Source organism: Chamaea fasciata, unplaced genomic scaffold (assembly GCF_029207755.1).
Source record: "Chamaea fasciata isolate MVZ Bird 193981 ecotype frontalis unplaced genomic scaffold, bChaFas1.0.hap1 SCAF_27, whole genome shotgun sequence".
Classification (NCBI taxonomy): domain Eukaryota; kingdom Metazoa; phylum Chordata; class Aves; order Passeriformes; family Sylviidae; genus Chamaea; species Chamaea fasciata.
This window is the reverse complement of record NW_027094112.1, coordinates 959,489-976,862: the sequence shown is the minus strand read 5'-3', so window position 1 is coordinate 976,862 and position 17,374 is coordinate 959,489. Positions and strand designations below refer to the sequence as shown.

The 17,374-nt window shown below is 64.5% G+C and overlaps 2 protein-coding genes across 3 annotated transcripts; both read right to left on the bottom strand.

Annotated features, from left to right (window-relative positions):
• Window positions 1–94: 94 nt before the first annotated feature.
• TMEM98 (transmembrane protein 98) lies at window positions 95–4,965 on the bottom strand. Of its 2 annotated transcripts, none has more exons than XM_066205072.1 (7): window positions 4,893–4,965; window positions 2,486–2,672; window positions 1,905–2,036; window positions 1,611–1,644; window positions 1,267–1,382; window positions 852–911; window positions 95–367 (listed from the first exon to the last, which is right to left on the bottom strand). In XM_066205072.1, the coding sequence occupies exons 2-7, from the start codon at window positions 2,614–2,616 to the stop codon at window positions 160–162; spliced, it is 681 nt and encodes a 226-aa protein (XP_066061169.1). In that variant the 5' UTR covers window positions 2,617–2,672; window positions 4,893–4,965; the 3' UTR covers window positions 95–159. The 2 variants fall into 2 exon arrangements, with proteins under 2 accessions (XP_066061169.1, XP_066061170.1); XM_066205073.1 differs by lacking the exon at window positions 4,893–4,965 and adding an exon at window positions 3,396–3,445.
• A 1,143-nt stretch (window positions 4,966–6,108) lies between these two features.
• ARHGAP27 (Rho GTPase activating protein 27) lies at window positions 6,109–17,261 on the bottom strand. Its single transcript, XM_066204925.1, has 16 exons — window positions 16,915–17,261; window positions 15,833–16,658; window positions 12,239–12,667; window positions 11,417–11,632; window positions 10,984–11,094; window positions 10,825–10,892; window positions 10,639–10,726; window positions 9,312–9,416; window positions 8,828–8,926; window positions 8,666–8,756; window positions 8,410–8,529; window positions 7,986–8,084; window positions 7,679–7,756; window positions 7,403–7,537; window positions 6,804–6,909; window positions 6,109–6,690 (listed from the first exon to the last, which is right to left on the bottom strand). Exons 1-16 carry the CDS (start codon window positions 17,259–17,261, stop codon window positions 6,513–6,515), a joined length of 3,096 nt encoding a protein of 1,031 aa, XP_066061022.1. The 3' UTR covers window positions 6,109–6,512.
• Between the last annotated feature and the right edge of the window lie 113 nt (window positions 17,262–17,374).

Below are 17,374 nucleotides of genomic sequence, written 5' to 3'. Positions count from 1 at the left end.
CCCTCCCAAGCCCCCCTCTCACTCCCTAGACCCCCCGCCTCCCCTTCAACCCCCCGGCAGACCCCTCCCCATCCCCTCTCCACGCAGACACCACATCACCAGCCCATCCCAGAGCCGCCGGTGCCAGGGTCGGGGGGGCCCTGGGGGCCTTTATTGGGGTCAGATGGCCGACTGCTCCTGGCGGGGGGGCTCGGCGGGGCCCGGGGGCCGCTCGGGCTCGGTGGCCATGGCGGCCTGGCGCAGCACGGCCATGTGCTCCTCGGCGGCCGCCAGGGACCGCTCCACCCAGTGGCGGGCGGCCGGCTGGCGACAGGCGCTGCGGGTCACCAGCACCAGGTGACTGACCGACAGCAGCAGCGCCGCGGCCCTGCGGGGACACGCGGCTGTCACCGCCCCGCCACCTCCTTGTCACCCTCCCCTGCCCCGTGGTGGCTTCCCTCAGCAGCAGCACGGCCCCGGGTTTGCCTGCCTGTGGTGACCAGGGACAGGAGCCAGGGAATGGCCTGTCACAGCGGGGTGGCGATGGAGATCAGGGGAAGGTTCTTCCCCCAGAGGGTGCTGGGCACTGCCCAGGCTCCCCAGGGAATGGTCCCAGCCCCGAGGCTGCCAGAGCTCCAGGAGCGTTTGGACAGCGCTGCCAGGGATGCCCAGGGTGGGTTGTTGGGGGGTCTGTGCAGGGCCAGGGGTGGGACTGGGTGATCCCTGGGGATCCCCAACCTCCCAACCTGGGATATTCGCTCACACCCAAGGGGCCGCCCCGTCCTGCTGGGTCACCCAGGGGTGTCCCCAGAGGTGTGGAATGGGATAGGGGGGTGTCCCCACCCGCAGGTATCCCCCCACCCACGAGTCACCTTGCATCCAGCAGTTTGGGGTCCAGCGGGGGGTACATGGATCTCACCACATCGTCCACCCTGCAGTGGGGACACCGTTAACCCCCGGGGACACTGTGGCAACGCCTCCAGCATACCCACCCCAGGCCTCAAGAGCCCTCTTGGAGCCCTGGGACCCACTCCTAAGCCCCAGGACACCTCCCGGAGTCCCCAAATTACCCTGGAGTCCCAAAATGACACCCCGAAAGTCCCCAGGCTTCCCTCCAGAGTCCCCAGGGTCACCCCAGTGCTTCAGGACCCGCCCCCCCCAAGCTCCGAGCTATCCCCAGAACCCCCATGACCCCTCCTGACCTCCCCTGGTCCAAATCTCTGGGGACCCTCCAGAGCCCTGGAGTTTTCCCCCCCAGTCCCTGGGACCCTCCAGACATCCCGTCACCTGGGGCTGATGCGCTTGGCCACCACGATGATGTCCCCCAGGCTGGCCGGGGATTTCACACGTGCACCCGAGCCCATGGTCATGGCCACCAACTTCTCCGTCAGCGTGTGACAGATCTGGGGGACAGTGGTGGGCACTCAGTGCCACCATCACCACCAGTGCCACAAGTGCCACCTACCATCAGCACTAGTGCCACCAATACCAACAATGTCACCACTGCCATTTCCGCAAGTGCTGCCCACCATTGACACCAATGCCACTAGTGCCACTGGTACCAGCATTGCCACCAGTGTCACCACTGCCACCAGTGTCACCACTGCCACTAGTGCCATGCCCTGACTCACCTTCAGGATGGCGATGCAGTGGGACACCAGACCCCTGTGGAGAGGGAGGAAGGTGTGAATCCGCCTGTGTCCCCCTGCTCTGTCTTTGTCCCCCATGTGTCCCCCCTCTCCCGCCAGCCCCCACCCCACGTCCCCCTGAGCTGTGGGGATATCTTGGGATATTCCCACCCCAAGACCATCTTGAGGACTGTCCCCATGGCTTGATGACCTCCAAATCTGTGTCCTGCATCTGATGATGGGGGGCTGGCACTGCACAGGGGTCCCCAGCAGTGGGGGGACACAGGGGACACTCACGAGGCGTCCTCAACCCAGTCCTCGTTCTCCAGGATGGCCTCGATGTGGGGGTTGGTGATGACCACGTCATCCAGCTCCAGCTCCGAGGGCTCTGACGGCGTCTCCGTGGTCCCCATCAGGTCCACAATGGGTCTGACAGAGACATGGGGGACATCCCACCAAGGGCCACCTCCTCGGGCTGCCCCACAGCCCCAGTGGCCCTGATGCTGGTGGACGTGTTCCCACCTTTGTCCCCGTGGTGATGTGGATGTGTCCCAAACATCTTCCCTCCGATGATGCTGGACATGTCCCCTGCATCATCCCCTTGATCACAGTGGATGTGTCCCCATCCCTGGACACAGCTGGACATGTCCCCAGCTCTGTCCCTTTGATGACAGCAGATGTGTCCCCATCCCTGTCCCTCTCCCTGATGATGGTGGGTGTGTCCCCATCTTTGTACCCCCCAGATGACCGTGGACACGTCCCCTTCATTGTCTCCTTGATGATGCTGGACATGTCCCCAGCACTGTCCCCAGCCCATGGGGGTGGGGGTCCCTCCCTGGTGGGGACAGGGGCGCTGCCACCCCCATGGGGTCACTCACTTGGTGTCGTAGTGGTGGCGCAGGTCCTTGGGGTGACAGTAGCGCTGCCTGCACACCACCACCAGCGCCACGAAGGATGCCAGGAAGATGGTGGCCAGCACCCCGATGGCCACGATGACAACCGTCTCCATGGCTGGTCCCTGCCGGAGGGGCTCAGGCGTCCGGTGCCATCACAGCACGCTGGGGGCTGCAGTGACAGGGGGACCGGGGGCTTGGAACCCCACAGATGTTCTCCTCTCCATCCCCGCACCCCAGAAACGCCCGCCCAGGACCTGGTGTCACCCCCAGATGGATCCCTGTCCCCGGGGTCCTTCTAGAGGCAATGTCACCTGGGGGATGTGGTGACTCTGGGTGTAGGGTGCAGCAGGATTTGGGGGGCTGCCCTCATCCCATCACCATGGCCATGGGGACAGGGGCCGGGGTCAGGAGAGCGAGGCCTGGGCCACAGCAGGGTGTGGGCACCCCCAGAGTGTGTCCTTCTGGGGACTCCCACCCACAGCCCTGTCCCGATGGGGACACGGGGACCCCCAGAGCCTTTCCCTAGGGGGCCATGGGGACACCCAGGGCCTTTCCCTACAGGGCCATGGGGGCTCCCAGAGCCTGGTCCCTCAGGAGACACCCCCAGTTCTGATTCCTATGGCGTCACGTGGGCCTCCAGAGGCCCCTTTCCATGGGGATCCCCCAAATCTGGTCCTAGCTGGGCCATGGGGACCCCTGAGCCACCCCTGCTGCAGTAGCAGAGCCTGTGTGTCCCTGTCCCCATGGACGGCAGGCCACGGGCCGTACCACACCCCGGGGACCCCATGTCCCCACACGGACGGACTGCGGGTTCCTGTCGGGTTCCCACCCTGCGGGGGGACCCCCCCGTGGCCACGCCGCGGGCCGGGGACTCCATCCCTGCCCTCTGTACCTGCTGCAGCCGGGAGGCACCGCCGGGCGGGACACGGGGACACGCGGGGACGGTGCCACTTCCGTGCCGGGTGTGCAAACACGGCCGGCGCCGACCTTCGCCCCCTGACTCACACCCGGGCCCCCCACTAAGGGGGGGTGCAGGATGGGCCCCCGAAACCCTCCAGCCCCACTGCTCCCCTCCTCCCCCCACCCTTTTATTTTTTTTTTCTTTCCCTCCCATAAATCCCATTGAATTTTAAGCCAGGTTTAGGGATTTGGCTTAAATTTCCAGCCCGGCTGCACTTGTGCCTGCAACCCCACAAGGCTGGGGACAGTGAGGGGGGGACAAGGTGCCCCCCGCCGCCCCCCCTCAGCCACTTTCTCACTGCGATTAAAGCCTTAAGAGGGATTTTGGCTGCCAAAGCTGCTTTTGCTGTAACCCCCTGGTGCCTGGTCCTGGGGGAGGCCACAGCCCCGGGGGTGTCCCCAGGCCCCCCAAAGTGTCCCCAGCGCTGCCCCCGGCCTCAGGGGCTGTCCCTGCCCCGCCTGGGCTGGGGTGGCACCGTGCCTGTGCAGCACCAGGGAAGGTGGCACCTGGCACCAAGGGGGACGGGGCACTCTGGGGAGGCACTGGGAGAGGGGGGACACTGCTGGGGGGTTTGGGGGGTTCTGGCACGGGGGGGACACTGCTGGGGGGTTTGGGGGGTTCTGGCACGGGGGGGACACTGCTGGGGGGTTTGGGGGGTTCTGGCACGGGGGGGACACTGCTGGGGGGTTTGGGGGGTTCTGGCACGGGGGGGACACTGCTGGGGGGTTTGGGGGGTTCTGGCACGGGGGGGAGGACACTGCTGGGGGGTTTGGGGGGTTCTGGCACGGGGGGGAGGACACTGCTGGGGGGTTTGGGGGGGTCCTGGGAGTGGGGGGTTGCTGCTGGGAGGGCACTGTGAGGATATGGGAGGGGGGCTGCTGCTGGGGGGGGGGGGTGTCCAGAGAGTCCCGGTGAGGGTCTGGGGGGGGGTGGGAGCTGCTGGGGGTCCCGTGAAGCTCTGTGAGGGAAGATGAGCTGCGGAGTGTGTCCTGTGAGAATGGTGGAGGGGGCTTTGCTCTTTAGTGGGCCCAGGGGACCCTGTGAGTGTCTGCAGGGTGCGTGTGGGGGGGTCGCCGCTGGAGGGGGCACCCGGGGGTGTTTGTCTGGGGGGATCTGGGGGGGTCTCTGCTGGAGGTTCCCGGTCCCGCACAGCCCCGGTTGCCGGGGGGGGGGGGCACGGGACTGATGGGGTCCCGCCTGGCCCTGGGGGTCGCTCCGGGGGTCCCGAGATGGGGGTGGGGGTCTCTGGGGGCTCCCGGCACGGCTCTATGGGTGGGATCGCTCCCAGGGGTCCCCTACAGCGCCTGGGATCCCGAGAGGGTTGGGGGATGGCTGGGGGGGTCCCGGGCGGGAGATCCCCTCCCAGCTGCCTCGGCGGATCCCGGCGACCCTCCCGGATCCCCCCGATCCCTCCCGGCCCCCCCGCACCTGGAGCGGCTCCGCGGCGGCCGCGAACAAGATGGAGCCGGGCGGGGGGCGCGGAGCGGGGCCGGGAGCGGGGTGGGAGCGGGCTGGGAGCGGGGAGGGAGCAGAGAGGGAGCGGGGATCGGCCGGGCTCTGCCCCCGGCACCGCCCTCCTCCCGCCCCGCAGCGCCCCGAGGGTCCCCTGCGCCTCCCAAAGTTCTTAAAGTGCGTCCCATGCATCCAAAAGTGTCCCAAAATGTCCCAAAGCACTCCCACTGCACTCCTGAAGAATCCCCTCTTGTCACAAAGCACCTCCTTGTGCTCCAAAGTGGCCCCAAGTGCATGCCACAGTGGCTCTGTTCTGTCCCAAAGTGTCCCTGCTGCACCCTCGAAGCATTGTCTTGTCCCCCAGGAATCCCCTTGTGCCCCCAAATTTCCTCCCTGCATTCCAAACTGTCCATTTCCTGTCCCCAGTTGTGTCCCATTGTGTCCCAGTTGACTCCCAAATTGTCCCCATTGTGTCCCAAACCACCATCCCTGCACTCCCGGAGTTTTCCTTTGTGTCCTGAAAATCCTTGTGCCCCAAAATGACCCCACTGCACCCTGAAGTGTCTCTGTCTTGTCCCAAAATATCTCCACTGCAACCCAGCTTGGCCCCATTACATCCCCACCACACCCCAAGTGCCCTTGCTGCACCACCGAGTGTCCCCTCTGTACCCCAGCCATCCCTGTGTCCCAAACCGCTGCCATGTGCTGTCCTTGCTGCATTCCAAAGCCAGTCCCATGTCCCCACACCTCCTCCTAGTGTCCCTGCCATGCCCTTCATTGTCCCCATTGTGTCCCAAAGCACTTCAGTCATGTCCCTTGCCATCCTTTTTGCATCCCATCCAGTCCTGGTTGTGTCCCAGCCCATCACCATCATGACCCCAAGTGCTCCCACCCCAGGAGGTGGCTCTGGGTGATGGGAACTCATGTCCCATGACCATGTGGCTCTCATCACGTCCCATTGTCTCTGGTAACATTTGTGGTGACACAGTATTTGGTGATGCCACCCAGGAATGGTGTCCCAGGTCACTGCTGTGTCCTGCAGTCTCAGATCCCCTCATCCTCATGGGGTACAAAGGCCATGTGGTGTCCCCACGGGTCACCAGGAGCCAAGGAGCACTGAGCCCCTGCTGTGCCACCCATGTCCCTGGGATGTCCCCATATCCTGCCAGCAACACCTCACCCTTGTGTCTGAACGAGCTCTTTATTTGGGAACGGGGTGGGGGGCTCCAGCCACGGCACTGCCCGGCCTCTCCCTGCCCGCCCGCCGGTGCCACCGTCCAGCAGGCCCCGCCTGCCGGGACACTCCCTGCTGGCACCCTGGGAATGCCAGCTCAGCCAGCTGGGCACTGCAGGGCTCCACCGACCACATGGACCCCATCGAGCCCCACACACCTCCTGGGGCTCGACCCCCCGGATCCAGCCCTGGTGGGACAGGGCGGCCAAGGAGGATCCACCGGGTGTCCCTCCCTTGAGCCGGGTCACCACGCTGCCCTTCATGGAGCCACCACTGAGGTGACACGGAGCCAAGTCCTTCCTGGAGACACTGCTGCAACAAGTCCCCGCTGCCGGGATTGTCCCCACGTGTGTTCTCAGGGTTTATCCGTCTGGGAAGATGTATCCGTAGTGGTTGAGGATGTGCTCCACCACCTGGTTCTGAAAGACCATGTGCATGGCCATGTTGCCCTCCTCGCTGGCTGGCCGCAGCAGGGTGGGGCCAAAGACGATGGCGACGCTCTGCACCGACATGCGGTTCTCCTCCTTGTGCTCCACCACCCTGCAGGGACAGGGGATGTGTCACTGGCATGGCCCTGACCCCGGGGCCTGTCCCCAGAGTTGTGTTCTGCCTTCCTGCACCTGGCTGGGTTTGGGGGAACAAGGGGGTGTCACCTGCAGAGGTGGCGGAAAAGGACCTTCATGGTGTCATGGTGGGCGGGTGGCAGGGACTGCACCAGGTCCCGGATGCAGCGGCCCCGCAGGGACAGGTCCTGGATCTCTGCCAGAGAGGGAGGGCACGGTGGGGTGCTAGCTCCAGCAGTCACAGCATCCCTGTCCCCACCTCCATTCCCATCCTTGTCCCCATCCTAATCCCCACTCTCATCCCATCTCCATCACCACCCCCGTCCCAAATCCTGTCTCCATTCCCATCCCTATCTCATTCCTGTCCTCAACCCCATCCTTATACCACCCCCCTCCCAAATCCTGTCTCCATTCCCATCCCTATCTCATTCCTGTCCTCAACCCCATCCTTATACCACTCCCCATCCCATCTCCATCCCATCGCATCCCAGTCGCCATCCTGGTATCCATCCCACCCCATTCCAACCCCATCCTTGTCCCCATCCCATAGCTAACCTCATCCCATCCCTTCCCATCCCCATCTCATCCCATCCCGTGCCACACCACGCGCCACGCCATCCCATCCCACTCCATCCCATCCTTTCCCCATCCCATCCCACCCCACCCCACCCCCTGTCCCTGTCCCTCACTGATGGCAGCGATGAACTTGTCGAAGTGGCTGAAGGGGATGAGCGGCTCCGGCAGCTCCCGCAAGAAGAGTTTCAGCGCCCCGGTGACAACGTGGATGTCCTCCCAGCGCCCGTCATCCAGGTCCAGCTGCTCTTCTGGAGGTGGGGCAGCATCTCACGTGTGTCCAGAGCCCCAGGGATGGGTGGGGGTCCCCGGCTGCCCCCTCCCAAACTCCAGCCCTGTCCTCCTGCCCCTGAAGGGGGGTTATACCCCACTGTCACCACGGGTGACCATACCGTGCTCAACCTTGTAGCGCAGTTTCTGGATGGTGGCCAGGTTGCCACTGACGCGGTACAGCCCATCAATATCCAGACCTAGGTAGATGGAGATGGTGGAAAGCTCCCCGTTAAACAATCCACCCTGGGATGGGACATTAGGCACTCTTGAGGACACTCCAGTGTTCCTGCTGTCCCTCAGAGGATGCCCACAGCCAGCTGGCACATGGTGGCAGAGACTGGTACAGCTGTGTTGGTGCCCACAGCAGCCAGCTTCCAAAGAAAACCCAACTTCCCATGTAGGCTGTCCCTGTCCCCGGGGCAGTACCTCTCCTCTCCACGGTCCAGATGCACTGCAGGACGAAGTGTGGCACCGTGCCCTGCTCCCGTTCACACAGCGCCAGCAGCGAGCAGCCAAAAACCTGGTCTAGGAACACAGCGGGGACTTGAGCATGGCCAGGGGACAGCAGGAGGGCGGCTAGTGGGGGACACGGTTAGGGACAGAGGGTCTTGTTCCTATAGGAGTGTCTCACCGGGTTGGGCTTGGTCACTCAACCTGGTGTCCCAGCTCCATCCCTGCCTGTCCCCACCCACCCTCCAGCCTGGAGACATCCCGAGGGACTCAGGCCCATTCCAGCACCCACTCCTGATGGGCCCTGACACCCCACGTCAGCGTCCACTCTGGATTTACCCTCATCCCAGCACGCATCCAGCCCCGTCCCGGCAGCCCCGATCCCACCCCCCACCCCCACCTTTGATGTAGCCCCTCTCCCGCAGGGACTGCAGCGTCGGCCGCCTCTGCAGGAACTTGCGGAGTTTGTTCCGGACTCTGCTGGTGTCACTCTCGGCACTGCCCGTCACCTGCCCGGCCGCTGGCGGGGACATGGCACACGTCAGCACCGTCCCGGGTGTCTGACCGGGGGGTCCCGGCTTGTCCCACCCCGGCGGACCCACAGGGTGGGTGGTTTTGCCGGGGCCCCCAAGTCCATCCTGGGCGCCGGAGCTCACCTGCCCTCCTCTCCTCGCCGCCCCCAAGCTTCTCCCGGGAGCCGAATTCAGCCGGAATTTCGGCCTCCTCCTCTCCGGGGATGTCGGAGCCCTAAGGAAGGGGCATCGTGAGACGCCGGGGCCCGGCCCCAGGGTGGCCGCGGGGCGGGGGACCCTCCTCACCCTCCGGCCGATGCTGTCGGCGATGGCCCTGTGCCAGGCGGTGATGATCTGTTCCGAGTCATGCTGGATGAGGAATTCCGAACCCTCCCGCGTCCTCAGCTGCCGGAGCAACAGGCAAGGGTCAGGGAAAGGGCACGGGGCTGCCGCAACCACTCGGATTTGGGAGCCAGGATGTGGTTGAGCCTGGCGCCAACTCCGATGACAGCAGCCGGTGCTGTTTGCCGGGGAGCTGGAGCGGCTCCTCCCTGTGCAAAGCCCCTCTGGGAGGCAGGATGTCACTTTGACCTCTCCGTGCCCATCAGAATGGGACAGTGACCGGCAGTGCAGTGTCCCTGTACTCTGTCCCACCCTGGCACACCCCAGTGTCCCCACTTCCATCCCCTGCACCACTGCTGGGATGAACTGGGCAGGTGTGGCATTGCCCTGTGGACCACGTGTGGACCCTGGGGTGTGACCAGTGTCCCTCATGCTGTCACCTGCTCACCTCCAGGACATTCTTCTTGCTGGACTTGTCCCTGCCGGCCCAGGTGAGGGTGGCCCCACGCAGCTCCACCGTGTGCTCGGGGGTGGTCAGGGTGCTGGGATGCCTCTGTGGGGACAAGGGGATGAGGGTGGCACCTGCCCAGAGGGGACAGGGACACCAGGATCCTGCTGGGGGCGTGGGCTGCCCTCCTCCAGAAGTCAAGGTTGCTAGATGTCCTCTATGGGACCCCTCTGTCCCCTCCTATGGTCCCTGCAAGACTAGGACATGGGACTGCTGTGGTCGGGTGAGGGTCATGGCCACCAGCTTGGGGACACCCAGGTCCAAGGACTGCCATCACCTCAAGGGAGATTTCCAGCCCTCCCCAGGGACCCTGGTGGGCTCCAGCTTTGGGGTCCCCCTCAGTGTCACTGCGGGAAGGGAGAGGGTAGCTGCCCCCAAAGAGGGGAATTTTGCAGTGGGAGAGCATCAGACCCACTGCTTCTCCCTACGCCCTGGGTTTCGGGGTGCTTTGGCCACAGTCCCCCTGCCCCAAGAGCCTCTGCACCCCCAGACAGAGCCCTGAACCTCTGAGGGGAGGCCTGCACTGGCCAGACCTGTGGGTTCCGTCTTCACCCCCCTGCCCGCTGTCACCACAGGGTGTTGCAAGACCCACGGCAACTTCTGCATCCGGTGGCAGGCGCTGGGCACTGCGGGGGGGGACTGGACCCTGGGGGGACTGGGGATGGCTCTGCTTCCTCCTGGAGCTGGCTCCCACCAGCTCCGGGTGCTCCCACACTGGCACCTCTGCAGGGAGTGTGTGTGTGTGTGTGTGCTGGGGGGGTGAGTGGACATGTCCCAGTGCTGGGGTCCCCGTGCAGGGCACCTGCCCTGGTCTGTGGGTCCTGGTCCCATCCTTCAAGTGCTGATTCCCCCCCACAGTGCCTGGGGTCCTGTTTTGTGGGTGCTGGCCCTGCCCCCTGGATGTTGGCCTCATCCTATGGGTCCCACCCTGCAGCTTCAACCCCATGCTCTGGATCCTTGTCCTGTCCTACAGATGCTGGTCCTATCCTGCAGATGCTGGCCCCATTCTGTGGGTGCGGGCCATGGTCCCCCTTCCCCAAGAGCCTCTGCACCCCCTAGACAGAGCCCTGAACCCCCACCCCAGAGGTGAGGCCAGCGCCGTGTTCCCTGTGGGTGCTGCCCCCATCCTACATGCGTTGGCTGCACCCTCTGAGTCCTCATCCAGTCCCACGGGTGCTGGCCCTGTCCCATAGGTGCTGGCCTTTCCCATGGACACTGGTTCCATCCCATGGGAGCTGCCCTGGCCAAAGGCCATTTGGGCTCTTACCAAGGCACTGGCAGCTGAGTGCTTGGAGTCCTTGAAGAAGGTGAGGATTCCCCCTTCCAGCACTGTCCAGGAGGAGCTCCAGTTCTTCCTGGGAAGGAGAGCAGGGGTCACATAGTGGGATAGCACAACTCCTTCCCCCTGCTGGACTCCTGTCTCCAGTGGCAGGGGACACCGGGATGTTCTTACCGGAGCCGCTTCCCTCGGTCCAACGTCTTGGTCCGGTTGAGCACCCCGGCTTTTTCAAGGCATTTAAACTGGAAAGTAAAGGAGGGGATGTCAAATTTGCCCCTTGCTCTCCCTGGTGCTGGGGTGGGGGCAGGCTGGGTGCCCCTCCCTGGTGCTCACCTTCTCCTCCTTGCTGCCCGGTGCTGGTGACACGGTGCCGTGCCAGGCGAAGAGCCCGCTGTCCTGGCTGGAGCCGCTGCTGGCCCGCTCATGGCGGCTGCCCAATGGCACCTGGGCAGGGAGGGGTCAGGTGATGCCCAAGGTGCCCCTGCCAGGAGGGGGCTGTGCTGTGCACCCACGGCACTCCAGAGCCCCTGTAACCCCTGCTCCGTGGGCTTGTGAGGATGTTTATCCCTGGCAGTCACCTCTGTCTGCATCTTCATCCCTGATCGTGACCCCATCCCCACTGCTGACCCTGTCCTTATCCATAATCCATCCCTGTCCCCATCCCACGTCATATCCCTGTGTTCATCTTCCACTCCCAGTCCTTTTCCCTGTCCCCATCCCCATCCTCAACCCTATCCCAATCTCTATTCCCATCCCTATCCCGTACCGTGTCAGGGCTGAAGTGCTCGGGGTAGAATATGATTCCTTCAGGGTGGCTGTGCCTGTACCAGCCCGGGGGTGAGCCCAGCTCCTCAGGGTGCCTCGGGGACAGGCAGAGAGAGGCTCCCTGATCATAGGAGCCCACAGGCGAATAGTCCTCCTCAGGATAACACTCCAGCTCATCTGGAGACAGGTCAGGATAATCCGCTTCTGGAGTGGGTGGCTGGAGAGAAGAGACAGTTCAAGATCTTGGCCCAACCAAGAGATCTGCATCCCTGTGTTGGGGGCTGCCCCATCTCCATTATCTCCATTCCCATCTCTGTTTCCATTCCCATCTCCATCTCAATCCCTGTCTCCATCTCCATTCCCACTCCTGTCTCCATCTCCATCTCAATCCCAGTATCCATTCCCATCTCCATCTTCATCTGTACCTTCATCTTCATTCCCATCCCTGTCTTCCATCTCCAACTTCATCCCTTTCCCCATCTCCATGCTCCTCCCTTTCTACATCCATCTCCATCTTTGTTTCCATATTCACCTCCACTGCATATCCCATCCTTTCTCAATCTTCAGCTCTGCCTCCATTTCCATCCCATCCCTGTTTCCATCTGCATTCTCATCCTTTCTTACACCCCTGTATCCATACCCATGTCCGTCTTCATCTGTCTCCATCTTTTCCCATCTCCATCTCAATCTCCATCTCCATTGCATCTCCCACACCTTTCTCAGTCCCAGTCCCTGTCTCCATTTCCATCCCATCCCTTTTTCATCCCCATCCCCGTCTCTGCCCCCACGCCAAGCCCGTCCCCGCGCCTCGCCGGGTGCTCACCCTCTGCTCCATGGGCTCGTACCGCGTCCCCCCAGGGTGCATCTCCCGGGGGGTGCCTGTGTCTCCCGCAGTGGGGGGGTCCCACGACGTCTCACCTGTCACCGAATTATAGAAAAAAGTCTGTCCGCTTCCTTCATCCACGTGCTGTTTCCACTCGGGAAGCTCCGGGCTGTGTGCGAGCGAGGAGGCGGGAGAGGCGGCGGGACTCACTCCGTCGGCCGCCTGCCCAAAGGGACAATCCCACGTGGTCTCGCCCGTCACCGGGTTATAGTAAAACAAATGTCCACTGTCCGTGTCCGTGTGGGTTTCCCAGTCCAACACGGAGCCGCCAGGCTCCTCTGGGGCTGAGCTGGCGGCGGCCGCTTCTTTCCGCAGCTCCTGGATGTTGAGGTAGATGGGATCGGGTGTCTCCTCCGACTCCTTGTGTGCCTGGGGGAACACGGTTGTGTTACTACTGCAGCTGGGATGGCATTCCTGGGATGTCCCCACTGTGGTGTCCGGGTGGCCGATGGGTGAGGCGCCGAGGAGCTGGATCCTGCCGTGGTTGCTGGGTCACACCCCTGCCCAGGCCCCTGAAATTGTGGGGCAGGAGGTGCCAGTGATGGGATGTAGGAGGCCAGGAGGTGGAGAGGGGCACCCACAGCACCCAGAGTGGGGCAGGGAGCACCCAGGGACACAGGGATGAGCACGTGGAAGGACATCGAGGTCCCCAGTGCCAGCACCTGTGTCACTGCTGCCGGTGTCACCTGCTGCTGGCAGCACCCTTACAACCAGCACCACGTCAGTGGCACCTGCACGACCCACTGCATGCAGCACCTGCACCACTGGTACCTGTGTCACTGCATCATCAGCACCTGCATCACCTGCACCCACATCAGCACCTCCATCACTGGTACCCATGTCACCCACATCATCAACACCTGTGTGCCTGCTACCCACTCATGCAGCACCTGTATCACTGGTACCTGCAGCACCCCCTGCACACAGCACCAGCATCATTGGCACCCACACCACTGGTACCTGCATCACCTGCTCTGTGCAGCACCCACATCACTGGCACTCAAATCATGAATACCCACAAACTCTGCAGTGACATCTGCGGTCCCAACACTTCCAAACTGCTCACCCCCTGCACCCGCAGCCTCCGCTCCCACCTCTCCAGCAACAGCACCCCAAAACTCACACCCATCTCACCCACACTTGCACCCCAGCACCCTCATCACCTGCACCCTGGGACACTTCCAGCACCCACAGACAGCCCTGGCGTCCCGCCCAAAGCCGGATGCCAAACCAGACAGTCCCATCACCACATCCCAAAATAGCATGCCCAGCACCAGCCTGGCTGACTCCCACCTGTGCGGATGCTTGGGGTAGGGGGATGTGTCCCCTGGGACCAGGAGGGTGCTGCCAGCGGGGAACCGCCTCCTGTCACCCTTCGATTTTACAGCCTGAATCTCTCACTAATGGCTGCGGGGACAAAGGTCCCATCTCCAGCCCTGCCTCCACCCGAGGGAGGTGACAGTGGGTCCTTGGGGACACGCTGGATCAGAGTGGAACAGCAGCTCAATGACACCCCTCATCCTCCCCCCAGTACCCCACGACCCCCGCACCATGGTGAGCAGGGCCAGAAGCCAGCAGGGGGTCCGCCCTCCTCCTGGGGACAAGGGACATGGGGGTGGCAATGGCAGATCCCTGGCATGGAGTCCCCCCAGCATCTCTCTCTCCACCAAGGGTGCATCTCTGGGGGTTTCTCAGTGCCGGGGGGGGCTGGGTGCCACACCAGTGGGTGCCCCACCCTGCTTTGGGATGGATTGTGGCACCCATTGGTGCCCATAAACCCCCAGGGAAACCCGAGGGGGACCTTGGCGAGGGGCAGCCCCAAAACACCCCCCTGTCCCCCGGCTGGGTGCACCCTTGGGTGCTGCCTACCTTCCCCAAGTGTAACAGCTGCCACGCCCTGCTCCGGGCCCGCTGCAGACCCCCCGGCACCTGGTCACCCATCGCGGTGACACTGGGACAGCACTGGGAGCACCAGGGTGGGGACAGCCGTGGGGACACTGCGAGGCTCCGGTGACGCCGCTGGCGCCCTGAGCCGGGCCCTGCACCCACCACGCTTCCTGCTGGGGCTCGGGGAGCGGAAGAGACGCCCGGGGCGGAACTGGCTTCTCTTGGGGTTGTTGCCACCTACCATCCACAACCTGCCACTCGTCACCCCCTCCGGCAAAGCCAAGGCCAACCGAGCAGGAATTGCTCCAGGATGATGCTGAGTGGGAATTGCACTGGGATTATTCCCCCAAATTTCGGCTGGCCCGAAAGTGGTGTCACACTGCTCCACCAGAAGCTGATCTGGGGCTGCTGCTTCCCCACAACACAGGGATCATCCCATCCCACCCCATCCCATGCCATGGGTGGAGGGTGCAGATGGTGGCAGGACTGAGGTCACCATGGTCCTGGCCCTGCTCGATGCTGGATGGTTTTGGCACTGATTGGATTTGGGCAGGGAAGGGGAATGCTCCTGTGGTGGCACTGGGGTTGGGGACTATGCTGGGTCACCCCCAGAGGGGAGTCATTGGCATTGAGCGTGCAAAAGGCACAGCTGGGGGCACGGGGTGTAAAATGGGGTGAAAATGGCATTCAAAATGGGGTGTAAAACCGCCCCCCACCACCAATACCCCATTCCCTCCAGCAGCTCCCCTAGGTGGCACAATCCCCCCCTGGATTGAAGTGGGGGACACCTAAGCTTGGGGTGCTCCAGGTGCCTGGGGTTACTCCAAAGTGAGATCTTCAGGGACAAGTGAGGAGGGGACAAGGTCGTGGGACCCACCCCTCTGCCGTCACCGTCTCACCCTGTGTACCCCAGCCCCCGTTGGTGGCCGGGGGGGGAGCCCCACCCTTGGGTGCCCCCTCTAGGGAGGTTCAGCCCAGGGGGTGCTGGGCAGAGCCCTTTGCTACTTACTGCTGTGGGGTGAGCGTGGGTTTGGGGTGTCGGGGCGCTGGCCTGTGCCGGGGTGCACCCAGCACCCACCTCGGTCAATGGGTGCTGCACCCAGGTTAGGCTCCCGCCCCGGCAGGGAGGAGCTGCCGCGCTTCCCTGTTAACCCCTTTGTGCCTCCTCTCATCCCGGAACGCTCCGGGAACCTGAGGGGGACACTCCAAAGCGTGACACCGAGCGCTCTCCCTTGCCCCAGGGACCACGGGGCTCTGCAGAGCGGGGCGCTGGGAGAGCCGGGGGGTGCCCATGAGGGTGGGGGAACTGAGGCACGGGCCGGGGGGCCGAGGGTGAAGGGTGTGCGGGGGGGTCCCTGCGTGGGAGGTCACTCACACCCCCGAAATGGTTAATTCTGGCCAACCCCTATGGTGGGGTCACCGACAGGCTTGTCCCATGGGGTCAGCTCGGTGGCGAGACGTGGGATGTCCCAGCAGTGGCTGCGGTGCCGGGGTGTCACCACAGTGTTCTGGGGGTCACAGGGTCATGGTGGCGGAACACGGCCACTGAATCAGTCGAGGGGCCCAGCCTCCACACCCCTACCCGCTAACACCCCCCCCCCCCTCCCAACGCAGCTTTCGGGGACAGCAGCGGGGATGTCACCGTACCTGAGCCGCGGGGCCGGCCCCCGGCCACCTCCTGGCCACGTCCCTGTCCTTGCCGGAGGCGCAGAGCGTCTCGGAGCGGCTCTTCCCCAGCGGGCGAGCGTGTCCGGGGGGGTCCCCGCGTGCCCCCATAGCAGTGGCACTGCGTGATGCTGGTGTCACCCGCGCCAGGTCATCCAGGGAGTGCGAAGGTCTCACAGGCTCAGCGGGGTGTGGGGTCAGCCCCGGGAGGACCCGAAAAGAGCTGAGTGATGGCGGTGAGTCCCTCCTGGGCACCGAGTTCTTCCTGGGAACCGAGTCTCTCCTGGGCACCGAGTTCTTCCTGGGAACCGAGTCTCTCCTGGGCACCGAGTTCTTCCTGGGAACCGAGTCCTTCCTGGGCACCGAGTCCCTCTGGAGCACCGAGTCCTTCCTGGGCACCGAGTCCCTCTGGAGCACCGAGTCCCTGCGGGGCACCGGGCACCCTCCTGCCGGTTCCCCCGGCTCGGCGGTGCCGATGAACCGATACTCGTATGCTGGCCGGGGCTCAGGGACAAGCGTGGCCGGCTGTGTCGCAGCTTGTCCCGACGGCGGGGGGTCAAGTGGGGCTGGGGCGGCGATGGGCGGCAGCTCCTTGACGTACTGGGCCGGGATGTAGAAGGGCCGGGCGTCCCCGCTCCTGCGGACGTGCCACCAGTGCGGGTTGGTGCGTTTGAGCAGGACATAGCGCTCGTTGGGTTTGATGGAGACCAAGGTGCCGTCCTTGGCGCGGTACTCGAAGCCGTACTCCACCAGCACCAGCGCCTCCTCCGCCGGTTCCGCCGCCTCCATGGCCTCCCCGCGCCTCCGCCTGCGGGACACAGGGCAAGGGGAGGGTGACGGCAGCGCCCAAGCCCTCCTGGGCTGAGGACCCCCCTAGCTCAGCTCCCTCGGGGTCTCGGCTGAGCTCCAGCCCGACGCGGCCGCTCCGCAACCCCCCCGAACCTGCTGGAACAGCCCTGGGGTCACCGCCACCATCCTTGCCACCATGCCCGAGACCCCAAAGCCACCGAGTCCCAAGTCGCTGAGCCCCCGAAGCCCCCGAACCCCCCGAGCCCCGCTCTCACCTGCGGCCGGCGCTGGGGCGGGTGCGCGCCCGCGGTGCCGCTCGTGCCCGCGCCGGGCCGGTCCCAACTCGCCCGGTTTCCGCCGCCGCCTCGACGAGAGACGGGGCCGGGCTCCGCAGCGGGGTGGGTGCCCCGTCCGCGGCTGCAGCACGGGGTGCTGGGGCGCGTTTCCTCCCCTCGGAGGGCGGGGAGGGACGGTGGCGGAGGGGACCCGCTGCCGCCCGACGAGGAAACGGCTCCTCGGGAGGTTCCTGCCGCAGGAAGGGCCCAGCCCCACGGCTCGGCCGGGATCTGCGCTGCTGCCGGATCTGGCACGGCCTCCCTGGGCAGTGGGATGGGGACCCCATTAGGGGGGCCCCACGGGAGCTGCCCTGCCCTGGTTTTTGTCCCCACGCATCCCAGGGAGTTCTACTGTGTTGGTGGGCACGTCCCAAGTCCTCCCAGCACGTGAGTGGTGGGA